We start from the raw sequence: 17,814 nt of genomic DNA, 5'->3' as shown, positions 1-17,814 counted from the left end.
TTCAGGAAGTCGTCACATCGCTCCTCTATTAACCCTTTAACAACGTTTTACCAGCGTTGCACTGAGACGTAGCTCCTACAATGAGCTCAGCAGATGCTCAGTTTTACAAAGTGTATGCTAATTGCTGTCGGCTAGTCTGAAGGAGCCGGGTGGGGGAGTCATGAGGGACGGCTGCTCTGTGAGTTGGAGCTCAGAAGTTTGGAAACTGCAGCTCTGAGGAGAAGCTTCGTCCTTGAAGCCGCCGCTCGGTCCACCCAGGCGTTTTGCGCAGCTAAGCGGTTGCCACGGGAGATTAACGGATTTCACACACATGAAAGAATCAAAGCAACACCCCAGGTGTGTTTTTGATGAGGGAATAACATAACATGACTCAAAACAAATAATTTTTACATAATACTGCTCCTTTAAGAGATATAAATAACGTAAAAGTAGCACATTTGCTCCAGAAAAAGATGATTTGTTCTTTTTCAGTGGGAAGGCGGTGGGCTTCTCTAGTGCCACAAAAAGGTTGTAAATTGACTCACCTCTAAATATTATGAACCTATATTTATTTGGTGACTTATATAGCATGTCTGCAAAACATATTTTCATTGAAAAAAAACATTTTAAATGAATTAATCAATTATAACAACAAAAAGTGAGCTCCAGAGAGCAAACAACAAACAACAGAGAGCAGCAGGTATCACCAGAATTTTTCTGTCTCACTGGGAGATTACCTGGACCACATGGGAGCTGAAGTCCTGACAAAGTCCGGTCCATTTCATCTGTTCTGAAAGGGGTCACAACATTCACGGCCTAATCCGCTTCTCTAAATACCTGCAAAACAAAGTGGGGCTAAAAGGGCATCTCCTTTTCTTTTAACTGTGTCTCCAATCCGAGGGAATTGGCTAAAAACACGTTTTACACAGCAGGAAACAAGAGTTACAGGTTCAATATACTTTAATGATTGTATTCATCTGAATCACATACGGACATCAAATGTTTGTACGTTAAAACTTTATTTTTAAAAAACTGATTTAGGAATATTTAGCAGCAGATGAAATAAACACAAATGAATTAGCCATACAAAAACAGCATTTATTCAATAAATGTAAAAAAAACAAAAACATTCTTGGTGCTTTTTTATCATTCAACCACAATTACATTTTCATGTAAATTAAAGAAAATGCGGTCAATCTTTGCAGTTTAGCTGAATTCAACACTGACTGACGTACCAGGAAGCATTATTATCACTGGGAATGTTATGGCAGGTCCACCACTTAGAGCTAATTCAGATCAAATTGTTAAACTATCTGAACCCCGAGCTTTAGATATAAATAGCCGTTCAATTCCCCGCCTGCTCGGGTCACGGTCAGACAAAGTTCAGATGAACGTCCTTGTCTACTCCATAGTTGCCTTTGTGCTTGTCGAACAAGCTGCTGAGCTCGTCCATGTACAGCTGGTGGAGGGCGTCCAGGTCCTCACCCCTCGGCTTCTCCTTCTTCTCCACCTTGATCGGCCGGCCAACTGCAGAGAGGCGACAAGGTGCAGGGCGGCCTGCTGAGAGCCGGTTTGCAGCGCTGCATGAGGCGTGTTTACCTAAAGCACGTGCCGTGCAGGAGGGCAGCGGGCTGTCCAGCATCACAGGGCTGTGTGGACGTCTGTGAGCGCTTGTGTTCAATGTCACATACGACTGATGAGACGCTCGTGGTTTAAACTCAGCAGTAAATGTTGCATGTATGGTAATGAACAGTGCCTTGCCATAGTGGTTGTGCCTATACTGATGTACACAAACATGGCTGCCAGTATTGATATTCAACATAAAAGTTGTTGTTAATATGTACTGATATATTATGTGCATATACACACACACATATATATATATATATATATATATATATATATATATATATATATATATATATATATATATATATATATATATATATATATATATATGACAGAGGCAGAGCCTCACCTGTCATCATGGAAAAATAATATATAATAATAAAATAATTTATAAAGATATTTTCACCCTGTGGTTTGTACTATAAAGTACCTATTTTTAATTTAATTTAACCAAATCTGATGTTATTTTTCTTCAAAATCGCTGAATTTTTGCATTTTCCCATTCAAGTGGTTAGAAGCGAAGCCGGTGAGGCAGCAGTGAGCTGAGCCTCACCTGGGATTGCGCAACCTCTCGTTAACCGCACTGGCTGCCATTCTATGAGCGCATGCTCCTCCTGTCTGTAAGTCGCCAATAAAATGGTTAAAAACATTTAATGTATGAACAGATTTTCCATAATTTAGCTTATGTATTTAATGCACTGTGTTTTTATTGTCACCAACTGTGTGTGTAACGTGTTTCGTGTGCTAAGGAGCTATCAGAAACGACAGAGAACAGATTCGAGATGAGGCAGGCAGTTCTCGTGCCTCATCGCTGGGGGCGCTCATGATCCCAGACATTGTGACTCCACAACTGCAGAGTAAGAGACAGTAACAGCGATCTAGCCATACAGAAGATGCGCGGACACAGAGAGCGAGAAAGACGTGGTTTTGAGTTGTACTTTAACGGTTTCTCCTTGTGCTGTTAAGCACAGCACGAAATTAATAAGATCTACATGTCTAAGTTTGATTGAGATCACGGAATTATTCTGCAGCGGCGGCGCAGCTAAGCATCACATGTTAAAGAATAGTCGTTTTGCCCTCCAGCATTGTACTCATGCGCGAAATTTCCTTATATAAACAATAACATGCAGGGATCTAGATTTGTAAATCCGATTAATTTTATTATTTTTTTGTGACAGAACAAGTGTAATTTTGAAGTAGGAATAAAACAAAGGTTTTGATTTTACTAACAAAAAAATTATTCTTAAAAGTCTGGAGAGCATTTCTGTGTGTCTCTCTACTGCAACAAAAAGTTGTTAATTAAATGAGTGCATTTAATTAAATGTCTCAACGTTTAATTTCCCTTTGGAAAATCAATGACACAATATTCAATTTATGGTAAATTCAATGTATTTTGGAATTGAAATTGAATATAACTATATAAAATCTTGTCCATCCAATCGCCCTTGAAAGCCAACTAATTAGTAAATAAAGTCCGGATATCTGTATATATCCAGAATTATTTACAAATTTTATGTCATTTTGGGTAATTTTCTCCCCATTTCACAAATTTGCTGTACTTTGCGTTGCTCTGTCACACCTGAAATGAATTCCTCAAAGATTTGTGATGGAAGTGAGACACTACATAATACAGATGTAGCCTATTGACTTTTTAAATAACTACATATTCTTTGACAAGCACAAAATCTGCTCATCGTATCCCCAAACAATGAGCAGTGCTTACTCACCAACTGTGTAGATTGGTCGTCTGTAGGGCATCAGGCCAAAGGAGTACTGGAAAATACCACGCGCATGGAAAAGAGGCAGGGAGACACCCATGATGGTTTGCAGCCGGTCCTGTGTCCACCGAAGCCAGGTTCCTTTGGGGTTTTCCACTTGGTCATACACTTCATTCTCTCCAAAGGAGAAAACTGGAACCAGGTGAGCTCTGAACATTTTTGAGGAAATGAGGATGTAATTAATAACATTTAAGATTAAATAAGAACCCCATTTTTCACAGCCTTTTTTTATTATTCTAAGAAGATCTCAGAAGGAAAGTTCATTTCTTGGAAATATCCTGCAATTGACTTAAAAGTCTTTGTTTTTAGGAAGACATGGTGGGAAACTCAAAATAATTGGATTGACGCAATATGTTGGTAAAACAGAAGGACTTCAGAGAATCAGCCATGGTAAAATTAGCTTTTATCCTGGGGCTTTTTGCACTTACCCATGCTCCATTGCCATTTTGATGAAGCCTTTCTTATTGGCCAGGAGAACATTGAAGGTGCCAGGATGAGCATCGAGGGCTTCTGGGGCCCCGCCAACAGCAATCACAACAGCACTCCCACCTTTCTTCTTGCGGAGCACATAACTAGCGCTTTCTTTGTCCGACGGAATCAAACCTGCATGTTGGAACAAGGAACACGTGGGCTAAAGCTAATAAAGTATATTTTTATGCTACTTCAAAAAGTGCCTAAGTGGGATAGGAAGAAGAAGCAGCAGGATAGAAAATCTGATCAGTAAAAAACTCGTCAGGGCCTCACCAGCACACATGATGTAGTCCCTGAAGAATGGAGCTCTGAACCACAGAGGCAGCATCAGCAGGTAGCTGGTGAGGCCTGGAAACAGCTGCGGGAAGCCAGTGGCGTCGGTACAGAAGTTGGTGAAGGCTCCTGCTACCAGCACGCCATGAGGGTGGAAACCCAGGATGTAGTTGTGTCTGGGGTCCAAGTCGGCTGTCTTCACCAGCTGCGAAGGCAACAAAGAGCAAATGAACCTCATTTAATAACATAGTTTTCAAATTGTGAGTAGGTACACAAATATGACTGCTGGTGCTTGGGGACAGCAGTGGTAAGTAAATGCTGCTAACGTGCTCTAAAAAAAAAAAAAAAGAAAGAAAAGGCAAAATGTGACATAGACAAGCGTACAGTAAAGCTAATGTGATGAAACTGCCTGCACTTCCCTTGGCTCTTTAGCAAAGTGCAAAGTGATAGCAGCTAGGCTAGCTAGCCAAACACGGCACGAATCAAGATTTAGCCTAGCTAGCTCTAACACTGGCTAATTTGTTTGATAAATTGCTTACTTCTTTGTCATTCAGTAGATGTTGCAAGTACATCTTTGCTATATTTTTACCTGGTTAGTTAATTGTCCACCCTTCCCTCCCAATTGTATGATGCTAGCCTAGTTGTTTACGGTTTATAAATGTGTGTGCACAGTGTTAAATGCTAGTTGCGTGGAGATAAACCACTTATCTCCACGCAACTGAACTAGCAAAACAAGTCAACTGTGCAAACTCATTACTTGACAGTACACATTATTGTCATCTTAGCATCATTATTACATTCACACATAAGAGTTTTTGATTAATACAAATTAGAATATGCTTATAATTTCCTGAAAAGGTCTAGAAAACTTTGCCATTTCCAGGACTGGGTCATGACTTTTTAATCTCTGTCTGCTGTGTAAGTTTAAATTACTGTACATTTAGATAAATTACTGTAAGCAAACCGAGTGCCGTCATTTTGTCTCATTTAGGTAGTGCTGCACCACCATTTTTTTTCCTGTTGCATCTTGGGTTCAACAAAGTTAGGATATGATGCAACAGAGATACAGTATTGCTACTTCGGTACTGTGCACTCTATTACATTTAACCCTTGCCCCCACCGAATAATTAGACTTGCTTCACTGTAACCCGTGAAGCATGGGGTCATTACACTGTTGCTACAAAAGTCAGGGTGTGCACTCGGATGACCTGTCTGGGCAGTTTTGGTGTCCATCGTGTCCAATTTTAGCACATGTGCAGAGGACATCAGTTGACTGATTTAACTAAAAAACATGGCGGCATTTGCTCAACTCTAAACCTGTGCTGAAATACCACTGAACGTTAGTATTTTAAATAAATTTTAACTGGAAATCAGTCTTGAAATCAATGGATCAATCTGGGCACACACATTATTAAGTTCCGAATCACTCTTTGTATTAAAGCTCAAGGGAGAATTTATGTGAATCTCAACTGTCTTTAACATCCTGAAAGAACACTGCTAGTTGGGGATTGTGGCTCTGTGGAACCAATCGGTTAATGAATGACCTTTAGTGAAGAGGACTGGAAGAACTTTCTCTGTTAGATGTTGAATAATTTCAGTGAGCAGATTATGTCATTTTTAAGTAACACATGACCGGCATAAACACTAAGCATCAAGCCTTAATATTTAGTACTTATCACTGGATATGTTTCTACATGGCTAATGTTTTCTTTTGTGTTGACAGATTAAAGGGGGCTTAATACAAATGGACGTCACGGTTTTCAAATATCTAGTCTTTTTTTTTAGGTCGGGATTCTTGTTTGTTCCAAACCTCCTTTCAGAAACCCTGTCGTATTGGTACGACAGGGTTTAAAGTGTCCTTCTTTCTGCGTGTTTATCACAAATAAGTGTTGCAGAACATGAAACCAATTTAAATAGTAGTCCAAGACAACACATTTGCCATTTAAAAATCCAGTTTTTAAATGAAGGTGCTTATTATTAGGGAGAATCTTTTACCCTAAAGTTCAATAAAAAAAAGGACCCCTGGTTTTCAGTCAGCATTTCTCGTCATAGCTACAAGCGTAGCATGCCCTCTATGTTCCTCAAGCGGTGTGCGAGTCTGCGTCACTGTCTTGTCTGCGTTCATTTTGGTTATTTTAAGATGTGAACACTCATCTGCAGATCCAGTGGAATTAGAAATGGTGGGTACAAGCACACCAATGCAACTAATTAGGCTCCCTGGTTGTCCTTGGATGCATGGGTTCTTTGTCCAAGATAATGCGCTGTATAGTCAGATGATGCAGGACATGGTTTACTTTAAAGTGAGTGGATTAAAAGGGGTTGGTGTTTGTTTTTTTTTGTTGTTTTTTTTTTTCACCATCTGAACTCTCTTAAGGTTCAAACTTTTATTTGGTATCTCTGCCCACAGGAGATGATTGCAGAGAAGAGGCACAATACTTGGCAAATGCTGTTAATGTCGGTGTGTGTGTTGTGACGACACAAGATTCAATCCTCATGTCTGCTACTATGTATGGAACGCATTTATAAATATATATTTATGTATATAAATATATACATAAATATATATAAATATATACATAAATATATATTTATGTAAATATAAATATATAAATATAATATATTTATATAAATATAAATATATATTTATATATTTGACAGAAAGTCAACCGTTTTTTTAGGTTGACTTTCTGTCTCACATACTGTGCCATGACAGTATGTGAGACAGATATTCTTAAAAAAATCTTGATGATCCTACTGGCATCTGCAGAAATGCACCGCTCCTGGTCAGGAACAGCCAATCAGAGCCAAGAGGAAGGTCTTAGCGCTGTCAATCATGCGTATGTACCTGCTGCTTCTGATTGCTGGTGCTAATGTCAGAAAACAGCTCACTGTTACGAAATGACTTTGTCTGCCGTCCTTGCTAACTAGCTTGCTCATTCACGGCAGGCTCTATTGTGGTGGTGGAGCTGTAGTTCAGCAGAGAGATAATGAGTGTTAGTGAGAAGCACATACATTAGGGAGATTGACAACGCTAAGACCCTCCTCCTGGCCCTGATTCAGATTCTCTGTCTCATATACTGTCATGACATGGTGAAAGTGTTCACAAATATGTATAAAAAAAAAATGTTGTATATATAAAATGTACCTACTGCAGCTTTAATATACTCAGCAAGAACTATTTCAGCACATTCATTTATTGTTGTGTTTTTCTTAATGTGTAACTAAGCACAATTAGGGCAGTTGGATTGCCTGTTGTAAAATCCGATAATCTGAGAGGGTCCAGCTAAACAAGTCCATGTAAATTAATGTGTTCAAACCAACAGGTAATTCAGATCTTCATCCACAATTTTTTTTCTACATAATTCTGTTAAAATTGTCACATTTCTATGCCGCTGCGAACTGACTGTAGGCATTCTGTTTAAAATAAGCAGCTGCTGCAGGTTCCAGATAGATACTACTAGATACGGATCTAATAAGTACACACCTGGTCTGTGTCAGCTCCTTTTCATCATGCTAACGTGCTACTGGACCGCTGTTATTGTTGTTGCACTCGGTCTTATCAGGAAGTCCAAAGTCTTCCCAAGCAAAAGAAAAACATCCATGTAATGTTATGAAGTTTGTTACGGACGCAGTAGGTTCTCTATATACTGTTTGCCATTATGCGTGTTAGACAGAGAGATGGGCAGGAACTAGTTAAATTTACTTGAGTATCCTTTTGGGGGGTTGGGGGGGGGGATCTACTTTTTGTTATAGTTTTACTACAAAATAATTTTGAGTAAAATTCCTGGAAACTCAACACACTGAGTCAGTTTGCTGAATACAGAACAAACACATTCAAACCTGAAATGCATTCAGACCTACAGTTTATGTTGGAGTAAGACTCCTTGTTAGCTTTGTTGTTCTCATCTCATTTTTTTTTTATCTTCTGAGCCATTATGGATGTCAAGTGTGACATAAAAAAGTGTTACGCAACGACATAAAATACGCCATTGCGTAATTATTTGCCCTCTTTAAAGTGGCTGACCTAATTAAGCAGAGGTCCAGTCGGGTGGTGCAGGTAGTCTCTCACAATGAGCAGAATGGAGATCTAAATAGTGACATTTATGCAATCACCTGTTTTTTTGTTGAATATTTTTTTATTATTTTTGTAGAAATCCGTTTTTTTAGGTTGACTTTAAAGTTATTTTTGTACATCAATAAAATTTCGTTGCTCATGATTGATTTGTACAAAATAACTTTTAATAACTGTGTGAATCCTTTATTTTATAGGGACTATATTATTTTTGCTCGTTTTAGGGAGGCAACATTCATTCATGACCACCAGAGGGACACAATGAGCTACAAAAAATAAAACAAGCCTATGTCACTCATATGATGCAGTTAGTTTTTTTATTTAACACTAATGTAAGATCCTTTGGGCAGCAACAACTGATAGGAAGCTTGAGGAAATCAGAAAACAGGAACCATGTAGGATGGTGTAAGCGGAGCTTGTACCAGACAACTGGTTACAAACTCTACATTTCCTCTGTTTTGGTCTCCAGCACCAAAACCTCCAGCACCAAAACAGTTCTAACTTGCATCTGGCACTTTCTGCTCTTTCCAGCCTTTGCACAAAGTTCCAGAGGTATTTCTACGTGTAAAGTAGTTCCCGGGGATTCAACAGCATGCAGAATTTCAGCCGTGAGAAGTTAGGTGTTAAACTCTGAAGAGAACTTTAAATAAAAAAACAATCTAAGGAATAAGTTAATTTAAAAAGCAAATGTTCTCATTGCTGAGCAATGATAGTCAGCAGTTTCTTTGTAATTGCTTGAGATGGTGTGATTTGTAAAAAGACTTACATAGTTAATTACTTACAAAATAAATATTGCTTGAACCTTCGTAGTATTATTTATTACCATAAATCCAAATATGTTGGTTGTAGATTATAACATCAGCTAAAGGAGTTGATGTTGCTTTGGCTTAAAAGCGAGTCGCGTGTTCAATTTGTTTGCTTTTTGACATCGAAAAACCAGCAGCAATATCAAAAAACCTCAAAATAAAAAAAAAACAAAACCCTGATTATTTGGATTGTGGAAATGATCAACAATCCAAATAATCCTCTCATCCAGAAGCCAGACTTACTGACGTATTTCACAGAAAATCATCAGATGGAAAACGTGTAAACAGGAATATGAATGGATTTTCACCAGTTACAGTTAAAGCTCTGCAGACGGTTATTATCTCTGGCACAGTTGGACAAAAAGTCCAACTCAAACATGTAACATGAATGCCTTCTAACTCAGAGTTAAAACCAGCCAATCAGCTTGATTCTTCTGCCTCTTGTGTTTTTTTTTTGTTTTTTTTTTTTGTTTTTTTTTTTTTTTTGCTGTTAGTGTACATGTGTCAGTCGAACAAGAAATAATGCAACAGTATCTTAAAGCAAATAGTAGACTGTTATTTGGTGCAAATGACTAAAATACAGATTGTTGTATCAGTGAGAGCACTGAGAGAATAAACATGGCTTTTTCTAAAGCTTTCTCTCACCTTGATGGGGAAATAATCCCGCATGTACCCCCACAGTTTGAGGCCACACAAAACGGGCGCTCTGCGGCCGCCGCGCGCCGGCGTGTCGAAGTCATAGTACCACCAGAGGGCGTACAGCACACTGATCAGCCAGAAGCGAGTGAAGAGCAGGTACAGGAATAAGATGATGCAGGTAGGCGCTGAGGGGGGAACAGAAAAAACACGATGAGTTGCATAGTAACATGAGAAACAACTCTGTCACAGGCGGACAGACCATGAAAGTCTGTCTGCCTGCGAGCAGGGGTGAAAGTAAGGGCGTACGGTCAGGTACTGCGTACCCCTAAAAGATTTAGCGGGGGTACGCAGTACCTGCAAGAGAGGGGAGCGGCTGTCTGCTGTAAAAAAAAATCAGTGGGTGCAGGTGCAGCCACTAATCAGCCGTGACTGATTCGTTTTTCAAGAACGATCTAAAATACGACTTAATTAGTTAATAAATAGGTTTTTCCCTATTTCATGTTGTTTCTGAGCATTTAGAGCAGCGGTGCAATACGTCGATCTCGGCGGTAGGTGACAAACTGAACGCCGCCAGGACGCTGAAACCAGCACGTGCCTCCTCTGGCTCCTTATCAAAATGTTCGTAACTTTATTAAAGAACAACAACAAAATTTTTAAAAAGTCAACAAGATGTTCATATTAAAGACCCAACAAAAATAATGATCTCAGTAATTATTGTTTCTACAAGGTGTTGCGCAAATCTGTGCGTTTCGGTTCCAGGCCAAAATAACGAGCGGAGCAGGAGTTTAAAATTAACTAATCAACCACCGCTGTGTTCAGAGAGGCTTATTAATGATCGCAAAATAAATGTCAAGCCTCAAAACCTAATATTGTAACGGACTGAATGTTATGGCTTGCGCAGGCGGTTGTCAGGGCAACGGGTGTGCTTAAATGACAATGAGAGAAGGAGAGTAAAAAGGTAGGAGATGTTTTTAGTTGATCACCTGTTCAGGTTGTTTTACCTTTGTTTACCTCTGCTGTGGCGCATCACAGCCCCTGCAGTTTCTGAACGTTCAATAAACGACAAACTTAGACTAATTATCTCGTTCTTTGTGACTATATGTCATTTACAACAAACATCAAACACGGTATATATGTTTCATTAAGTATTTAACAAACAAATGGCTTCTACCGTGATAATTATTTGAAATTAAATAAATTGTCTACTAGGGACAAGGGTGTATAGAAAATGGATGGATGGATAGTTTGGACATCTCGCTTTGAGCTCAAAGTCTGAGGGGCTTATCCTCTATCAAGCTACTTTTTTTGCCTCTTATTTAGTGGAAATATTGATGTTGATGAGAGTTTCTCCAAAATGATAACTTTTTTCAACTTTTATAGCTCCACTCTAACGTTCACAAATGACATTGAAATAAATTCAAGTCCAACATCTGGTTGGAGGTGATTCCTCTTTAACCTGTTGGAGGAAAAACATCCCACCTTCAGAAGATGAGCTTTTAACCTAACAGAGCTCTGTGGTTCCTCCTATCAGTATGAGAGTCAAGGTGACGAAGTGGAAGCTGCAGGATCTTCAGAACAAACAGGTCATGATGCTAGGCTACTGGAGGTAGGCTCTGCTATAGGGGTAGAGCGAGCATATGTTGTGGGGGGGATGGGTGCCAATTTATGTGTTCGCATCCACCTGAATAATATGTAATTGCGACCCTGATCATCAGTACAGCAGGTGTTTAATGAGCTAATAGCTGCAGTAGCTAATCTACCACATTGATCACTTAATCGCAAAATAAACATCAAGCCATGCATATGGATGGATATGTTAATGAACATATCCATCCATTAGAGACTAATGGACTGAATATTCAGATTTTTTTTGTGGGGATATTAGTACTACTATTATTATTAAAAATCAATAGCAATAATAATGTTAAATTATACATTTAAATATTGATATTGATATGTTATTAAATTATAATGACAAAGTTATAATATAACTGTTATATAACTATATCATATTACTATTGTTTTTAAATCACAATAGTACTAATAGTACTATTGTGATTTAAAAAACAGTTTTTTTAATTATAAAAAACACAGTGTGTTTGTTATAAATATATATTTATATATAACAATATATAAATAATATACATATTATTTATATTCTTATAAATAATATTACTATTTATAATAAATAGTAATATTTATTATTATTATTATTATTATTATTATTATTATTATTATTATTATTATTATTATGTTTATAATATTTCTTATTATTAAATAATAATTGTATTATTATATAATTTAATTGTTATATAATTTAATATAATAATTAGATTATTGTTTAATTATTATAATTAAATAATAATTTAATTATTATTAAATTAAAACCCCCTCCAAGGACTCCAAGAAGGGTGGGTAATCTTTTCGAGAAGACTGGTTACAGAACCGGAGCCAAGCGTCGAGGTAGAACCGACTATTTCTAGCCAAAACCTCTCAATCTCACACACCATCTCCGGCTCCTTCCCCACCAGAGAGTTGACATTCCACGTCCCAAGAGCTGAAATGGGTTTTCTCTGTAGGGTGTCTGGGCTCTCCCTTAGAAATAGGGTGAGAAGCTCGATCATCTTGGAGGGACTCAGAGTAGAGTCACTGCTCCTTCACGTCAAGAGGAGCCAGTTGAGGTAGCTCAGGCATCTGGTCAGAATACCTCCTGGACGCCTCCCTGGTGAGCTGTTTCAGGCACGTGCCACCGGGAGGAGAGCCCGGGGAAGACCCAGGACACGCTGGAGGGACTATGTCTCCTTGTTGGCCTAGGAACGCATTCTGATTCCCCCAGAGGACATGGAACAAGTGGCTGGCGAGAGGGAAGTCTGGACCTCCCTTCGTAAGCTGCTACCTCCACGACCTGAACCAAGAGGAAGAAAATGGATGGATGAAATGGATGGACAGTTGTAATTACAACTCCCTTACACTTTACGCAACTTTTTCACTGTTCATTAACATATCCATCCATATCCATAATCATATCCCTGTATCCATGTTTGTTGCTAGGGAAGATTGGAAAAATCATTACCTGGACAGTGGTCTCTTAAGGTTCAGGTCCAGTCTTCTAATTCCGTTTTCGTCAGAACAGAGGTTGAGCTTTAGACTCAACAGTCTCCTTTCCACCGCAAACTTCCCCAGCCGGGGAAGTTTGTTCTTTAACATTAAAGAAATCGTTCCCTAGGACAGATCTCTCTTGTTGGGTTCAGTTTTCTAATGCCTCTATTGTCAGAGCAGACGATAGAGGCAAACGTTCCCAGCCGGGGAAGTTTCTTCTTTGAGATTTGAGAAATCGCTCAATAGGACAGATCTCTCTTGATGGGTCCGGTTTTCTAATGCCTCTATCGTCAGAGCAGACGATAGAGGCAAACGTTCCCAGCCGGGGAAGTTTCTTCTTTGAGATTTGAGAAATCGCTCAATAGGACAGATCTCTCTTGATGGGTCCAGTCTTCTAATGCCTCTATCGTCAGAGCAGACAATAGAGGCAAACTTTCCCAGCCGGGGAAGTTTCTTCTTTGAGATTTGAGAAATTGCTCAATAGGACAGATCTCTCTTGATGGGTCCGGTCTTCTAATGCCTCTATCGTCAGAGCAGACGATAGAAGCAAACTTTCCCAGCCGGGGAAGTTTCTTCTTTGAGATTTGAGAAATTGCTCAATAGGACAGATCTCTCTTGATGGGTCCGATCTTCTAATGCCTCTATTGTCAAAGCAGAGGTTGAGCTTTTAGACTCAATGGTCTACTTTTCACTGCAAACTTCCCCAGCCGGGGAAGTTTGCCGCTCATTAGAGCAGAGGTTCAGCTTTTTCGCCTCTTTTTCCTCCTTATCTCTCCAACCCTTCTCAATCTATGCACGTTAGGAGGAATGGAGAAATCGTTCTATTCATCAGCATTTTCTCCATCAGACCGACCTGAATGATATTTCTCTGTGCTGTGGCCTGATGAGCAAACTGCCCCAGCCGGGGCAGATGCAACATGCTGTCCTTCAAGACAAAGAACAGCAAGACTTTCTAGGGTGACTTTCAGGCTGTTTAGCACTTTGATTGTGAGTTCTCCTTGGGGCAAATTCCGGTATCATAAGATGTCGTACATGATAGGGATCCAGTGCACAAGTCAAAGTCTCTTCAGAGGAAAATTCCTCTGACGAACGATCAGCCAAATCGTCCCCTAGGGCAGATCTCGTCCGGTCTTCTAATGCCGCTTTCGTGAGATTCCTTGAGACCGTTTGGTCTAAGCAAACTTTCCCAGCCCTCTTTCGACGGGTCCAGTGATTCAATGCTGCTATCATAAGTGCAGAGGTGGCGCTTTCGGAATCAAGGGTCTCCTTTTCGGCAGACCTTTTTTGATGGCTCCATTCCTCTAGTGCTGCTATCATAAGAGCAGAGGCTGACTCCCCAGCCGGGGAAGGGTTGAAAAGATAGGAGTCAAATTCATCGTACTCGATGGACTCATCCCTATAGCTTCTTGTGTCAAATGTCACCCCAGGAAACAGCTTGTTGCAAAGTTTCCTCACTCCTTTGGTGACCAAATATCCTGCACCAAAGGTAATCGGAAAAAACATGGATGTGAAAGCAATCTTCTCCATTGTCAAAATATTTGTCTAACACACTGCTAAAGAGATGCTTGAATATAACCTCCTGTTTTGAGACCCAAGCATTCATAACCCCAGATGTCCTTTGATCTATGTCATAGATGAGGTCATAGCTACAATGAGCTCACTGTAGTTTTGGGGGAATATCTTGCTTCTGATTGTTGCTATGGAAATGGTCAAATCAGTTCTGCTTGACTCAAACTATTAACCAGTGGTGGGAAGTAACGAAGTACAAGTACTTCGTTACTGTACTTAAGTACAGTTTTCGTGTATCAGTACTTTACTTAAGTAGATTTAATAATGGGGACTTTCTACTTTTACTCCACTACATTTTACAGTAAGTATCTGTACTTTCTACTTCACTACATTTCTACAAAACTGTCTCGTTACTCGTTACATCCAAGTCGCGTTGCTCTTTTCTTCCGTTAAAATGTGAAGTTCAGGGATTTAAGGTGGCGCCGTAAAATCCAAGCAATAACGTGACTTAGTGTCTGTTGTCACCCATCGGCTCCACCTTTACTCTCACGCGGAGCTCCAGACATGCGCAGTGGTTTCCTCTGAGCGGGAGAAGATGTCTGTTTAATCGATAATGGCTGCATAAATCATAATATATGGCGACATGTAAAATCACCAGCGCTTCGCTTTCACAGACGGTGGGACGTCGTCCAACTTTTAGCGTCACATGGAAGGAAAGCTTAAAGAAAGGTAAGATCTGTGGAAGTGATGCTAGCTAAGCTAGCTGTATAGAGACACATGTTGCATCTGCGATGAAAAAAAGTTGTCACTCATGCGCTGAATTATTGTGTGGAGGTGTTGACTGAGGTGTTGCTTAGGACAACGCTGTGACCAAAGTCTGCAATATAGTGATATAACATTCACGAACGATCCGATTCTTCTGGACGGATCTTTACTAAGTCCTAAGGACTGAAGCCTCACTTAGAGCCGTTCTTTGTTCTTGTGTACACTGCGGTAGCTATATATATACACACACACACATTTATTTAATCGTTGAATAAGTAAAAGTTGAATGTATGAATGCAGAGCATGCTCATTGCTCATTGATTGATTTCGTCTCCTGTCATGGTGGCAAGCATCGCAGTGGGAGGGAGGATGAAAACAGTCACGGTGCTCCTTCTGCTTGGTTACTTGTTGCGCCGTTGGACAGTGTTCATAGTTGAACGTTATTTACCGTTAATTGCGATGTTTCAGTTGTGGTTTCTGACATGGGCAATATGGGCAACCGCCCAGGGCGTTATTTTTCTAGGGATAGCAGGAGACCTCTTCGGATTGTAGCACAGCGATGAAAGCAAAACAGAATGAAGTGAGTTTTAATTGATACTGGCTAAATTCATTTCAGCTCTTAAGTATTTAATATCTAGGTGTTTTTATGGGAATGTGGATCTTTCAGATCAATCTGAAAACCAATTTTGATAGGTAAACTTAATGTTATTGTGTCATTTAGCGCGGGGCGCTGGTCTTGGGTTCGGTGGTCTTGACTACAACTCTGCTACATGGCTCCTTGGTTGCATATCCTCCACCCCGCCCACACCTTCTTTACATCCCCTTTCAGTTAGATTTCTTTCTAAATAAATGTCACTAATGAAGTTCATGCTATGTTAGGACAGGAGACAAAATGTTTCCATCCCTGAAATTATGATTCATAGAATCACATATCTAAGTCTAAACTGTTACAGAGAATAAACACAATAAGAACATGTTTAATCTGTGGTAGTGTTAATTAAAATGGCACATTTCTGATGTATTAAAATTAAATACGATCGGCACACTTAATGATATTAGCGATTAAGTGATGCATTCAGCGAGTACTTTTACTTTTAATACTTAAGTATTTTTAAAAGCCAGTACTTTTTTACTTTTACTTAAGTAAAATGTTAATGTGGTACTTTGACTTTTACTTGAGTACATTTTTGACTGTGTATTTGTACTTTTACTTAAGTACATTTTTTGAGTACTTTCTCCACCACTGGAAACAAGTCATGCTGATCTGTCCTTTCTGGAAAAAACGAGTGCGGATTATTGCACTACAGGATACAGCAAACAGGACCAGATTCGACTGGAACAGTTCACATGAGGAGCATGAAACCGGACTCTGATAGCTGTTTCAATCGTGAAAACCTAATAGTCAGTGTTCACGTGAAGGTTGGAACTATGGGTGATTCAGCAGGCCCCCCGTCTTAAACGTCTGATTTAAAAGGGAAAAATTATATTTTTATGTTCAGTTTTAGCTTTTCTCCACACAAAGTGTTTTGCATGAAGATTAAAGAAGTTCTGTTTGGGTCGAATGCGGCCTCTGCTCACATGCTTGCCGCCTCTCTGACTTGGTTAGCAAACCAGCCGTGGCTGTTGCATGTATTTGCATCTGTGATGTTCAAAAATGTTCAACAATGCACTATAATTTTAATGCTTTTCTTTCCACAGTTTCCTTTCTTCTTGCACATTTTCGGCCAAAGGCAGATTTGTATATCACATGCCTATCAATTGTCCTGCAAACGGAACTGTGGATCTCTACAGCTCCTCCAGAGACACCATAAGCCCTTTTTGCTCTTTGTCTGCTTTTTTTAATCCTTGTCTGCATATCTGTTTATTCAGACACCCAATGACCTTGAAGTTGTAGGGTCTTATTGGTAATGTAAAAAATGCATATTCTACATTTACTTTATCACAGAAGTAATTTTACTGAAAGCATAACATCTTATTTCATAATTTTAGTAGATCATTTTAATGTGACACATTTCTTTCCAGCTTCAGCGTTATTGCTTACGTTGCATGAAATCTGCTGACAAATAAGTACGTCAGTCTCTAATATCTTTATTGTTGGGCTTTATAAGTCATCTACTCGCTGTAACAGATCTAAGAAAAATTACTTTTCCCCACTTTATTTCATAAACCTCAGGCCAGAAATAAGTGACAGCTTGAGAGTTTGAAAGAAGGTTTTTGCAAATGGCTTCCGTAGTAGAGTTTGCAGAAATCCATCGGCTTCAAATTTTAGTGATATTAGTCCAAGTTTAACACAGATACTTTGGAAAAACATCCTCTGTTATCGTACATGTCTTGCAAACTATAAGTTAGAGGTAAACTGATTCATTCAACGCTGATCGAGTTGAATCAGTGACCAGTGATATGATGGAGTTGTGATGCAAAGAATGCTGTATGTTATACAATTATTAGCACCTTTACGTACATGTCTGTATATATGTATGTTCACTTCACATTTTCATGCACTCTCATGTTGACCTTTGTGCTACTGATCCAGCATTTTAACAAACTACCTCCAGCACTTACCCAGAGCCAGGAAGGAGAAGACCCACTGGACCACCGCGGCAGTCTGCAGCCTCCTGTGGAGGGGCACGTCCATGGGCGCGAAATCAATTTTCATTTTTCTGTGAAAGAAGACAGACGAGCCGACGTGTCGCCGCCGAGTCCAAGAAGGACAGCAAGAGAAGGGAAGTCCAAAGTCTGCTCTTCTCACCCGTCCACCATCGCCTCCTTATCTCGACTCAATACATGGTTTGAT

At 39.5% G+C, this 17,814-nt stretch overlaps 1 protein-coding gene across 4 annotated transcripts; it reads right to left on the bottom strand.

Annotated features, from left to right (window-relative positions):
* Positions 1-563: 563 nt before the first annotated feature.
* Positions 564-17,739, bottom strand: mogat2 (monoacylglycerol O-acyltransferase 2). Of its 4 annotated transcripts, XM_081615136.1 has the most exons (7): positions 12,721-13,235; positions 12,355-12,552; positions 9,654-9,832; positions 4,131-4,335; positions 3,815-3,989; positions 3,336-3,535; positions 568-1,506 (listed from the first exon to the last, which is right to left on the bottom strand). In XM_081615136.1, exons 3-7 carry the CDS (start codon positions 9,675-9,677, stop codon positions 1,352-1,354), a joined length of 759 nt encoding a protein of 252 aa, XP_081471262.1. In that variant the 5' UTR covers positions 9,678-9,832; positions 12,355-12,552; positions 12,721-13,235; the 3' UTR covers positions 568-1,351. The 4 variants fall into 4 exon arrangements, with proteins under 4 accessions (XP_008426465.2, XP_081471262.1, XP_081471261.1 ...); XM_008428243.3 differs by lacking the exons at positions 12,355-12,552; positions 12,721-13,235 and adding an exon at positions 17,583-17,739 and having other exon boundaries at positions 564-1,506; XM_081615135.1 differs by having other exon boundaries at positions 12,355-13,235.
* Between the last annotated feature and the right edge of the window lie 75 nt (positions 17,740-17,814).

The sequence above is a fragment of the Poecilia reticulata genome, chromosome 14, assembly GCF_904066995.2.
Source record: "Poecilia reticulata chromosome 14, P_reticulata-male-v2, whole genome shotgun sequence".
NCBI lineage: Eukaryota > Metazoa > Chordata > Actinopteri > Cyprinodontiformes > Poeciliidae > Poecilia > Poecilia reticulata.
Note: the sequence above shows the minus strand (reverse complement) of the source record. Positions and strands in the feature narration are given on the sequence as shown.

Excerpts from the sequence above, each read along its gene's own strand:
- mogat2 (XM_008428243.3), bottom strand. The coding sequence starts at position 17,676 with ATGAAAATTGATTTCGCGCCCATGGACGTGCCCCTCCACAGGAGGCTG. Across the intron at positions 3,990-4,130 it reads GGACTACATCATGTGTGCTG|GTTTGATTCCGTCGGACAAA; the intron begins GTGAGGCCCTGA and ends TCCAACATGCAG. Across the intron at positions 1,507-3,335 it reads ACGACCAATCTACACAGTTG|TTGGCCGGCCGATCAAGGTG; the intron begins GTGAGTAAGCAC and ends GCCTCTCTGCAG.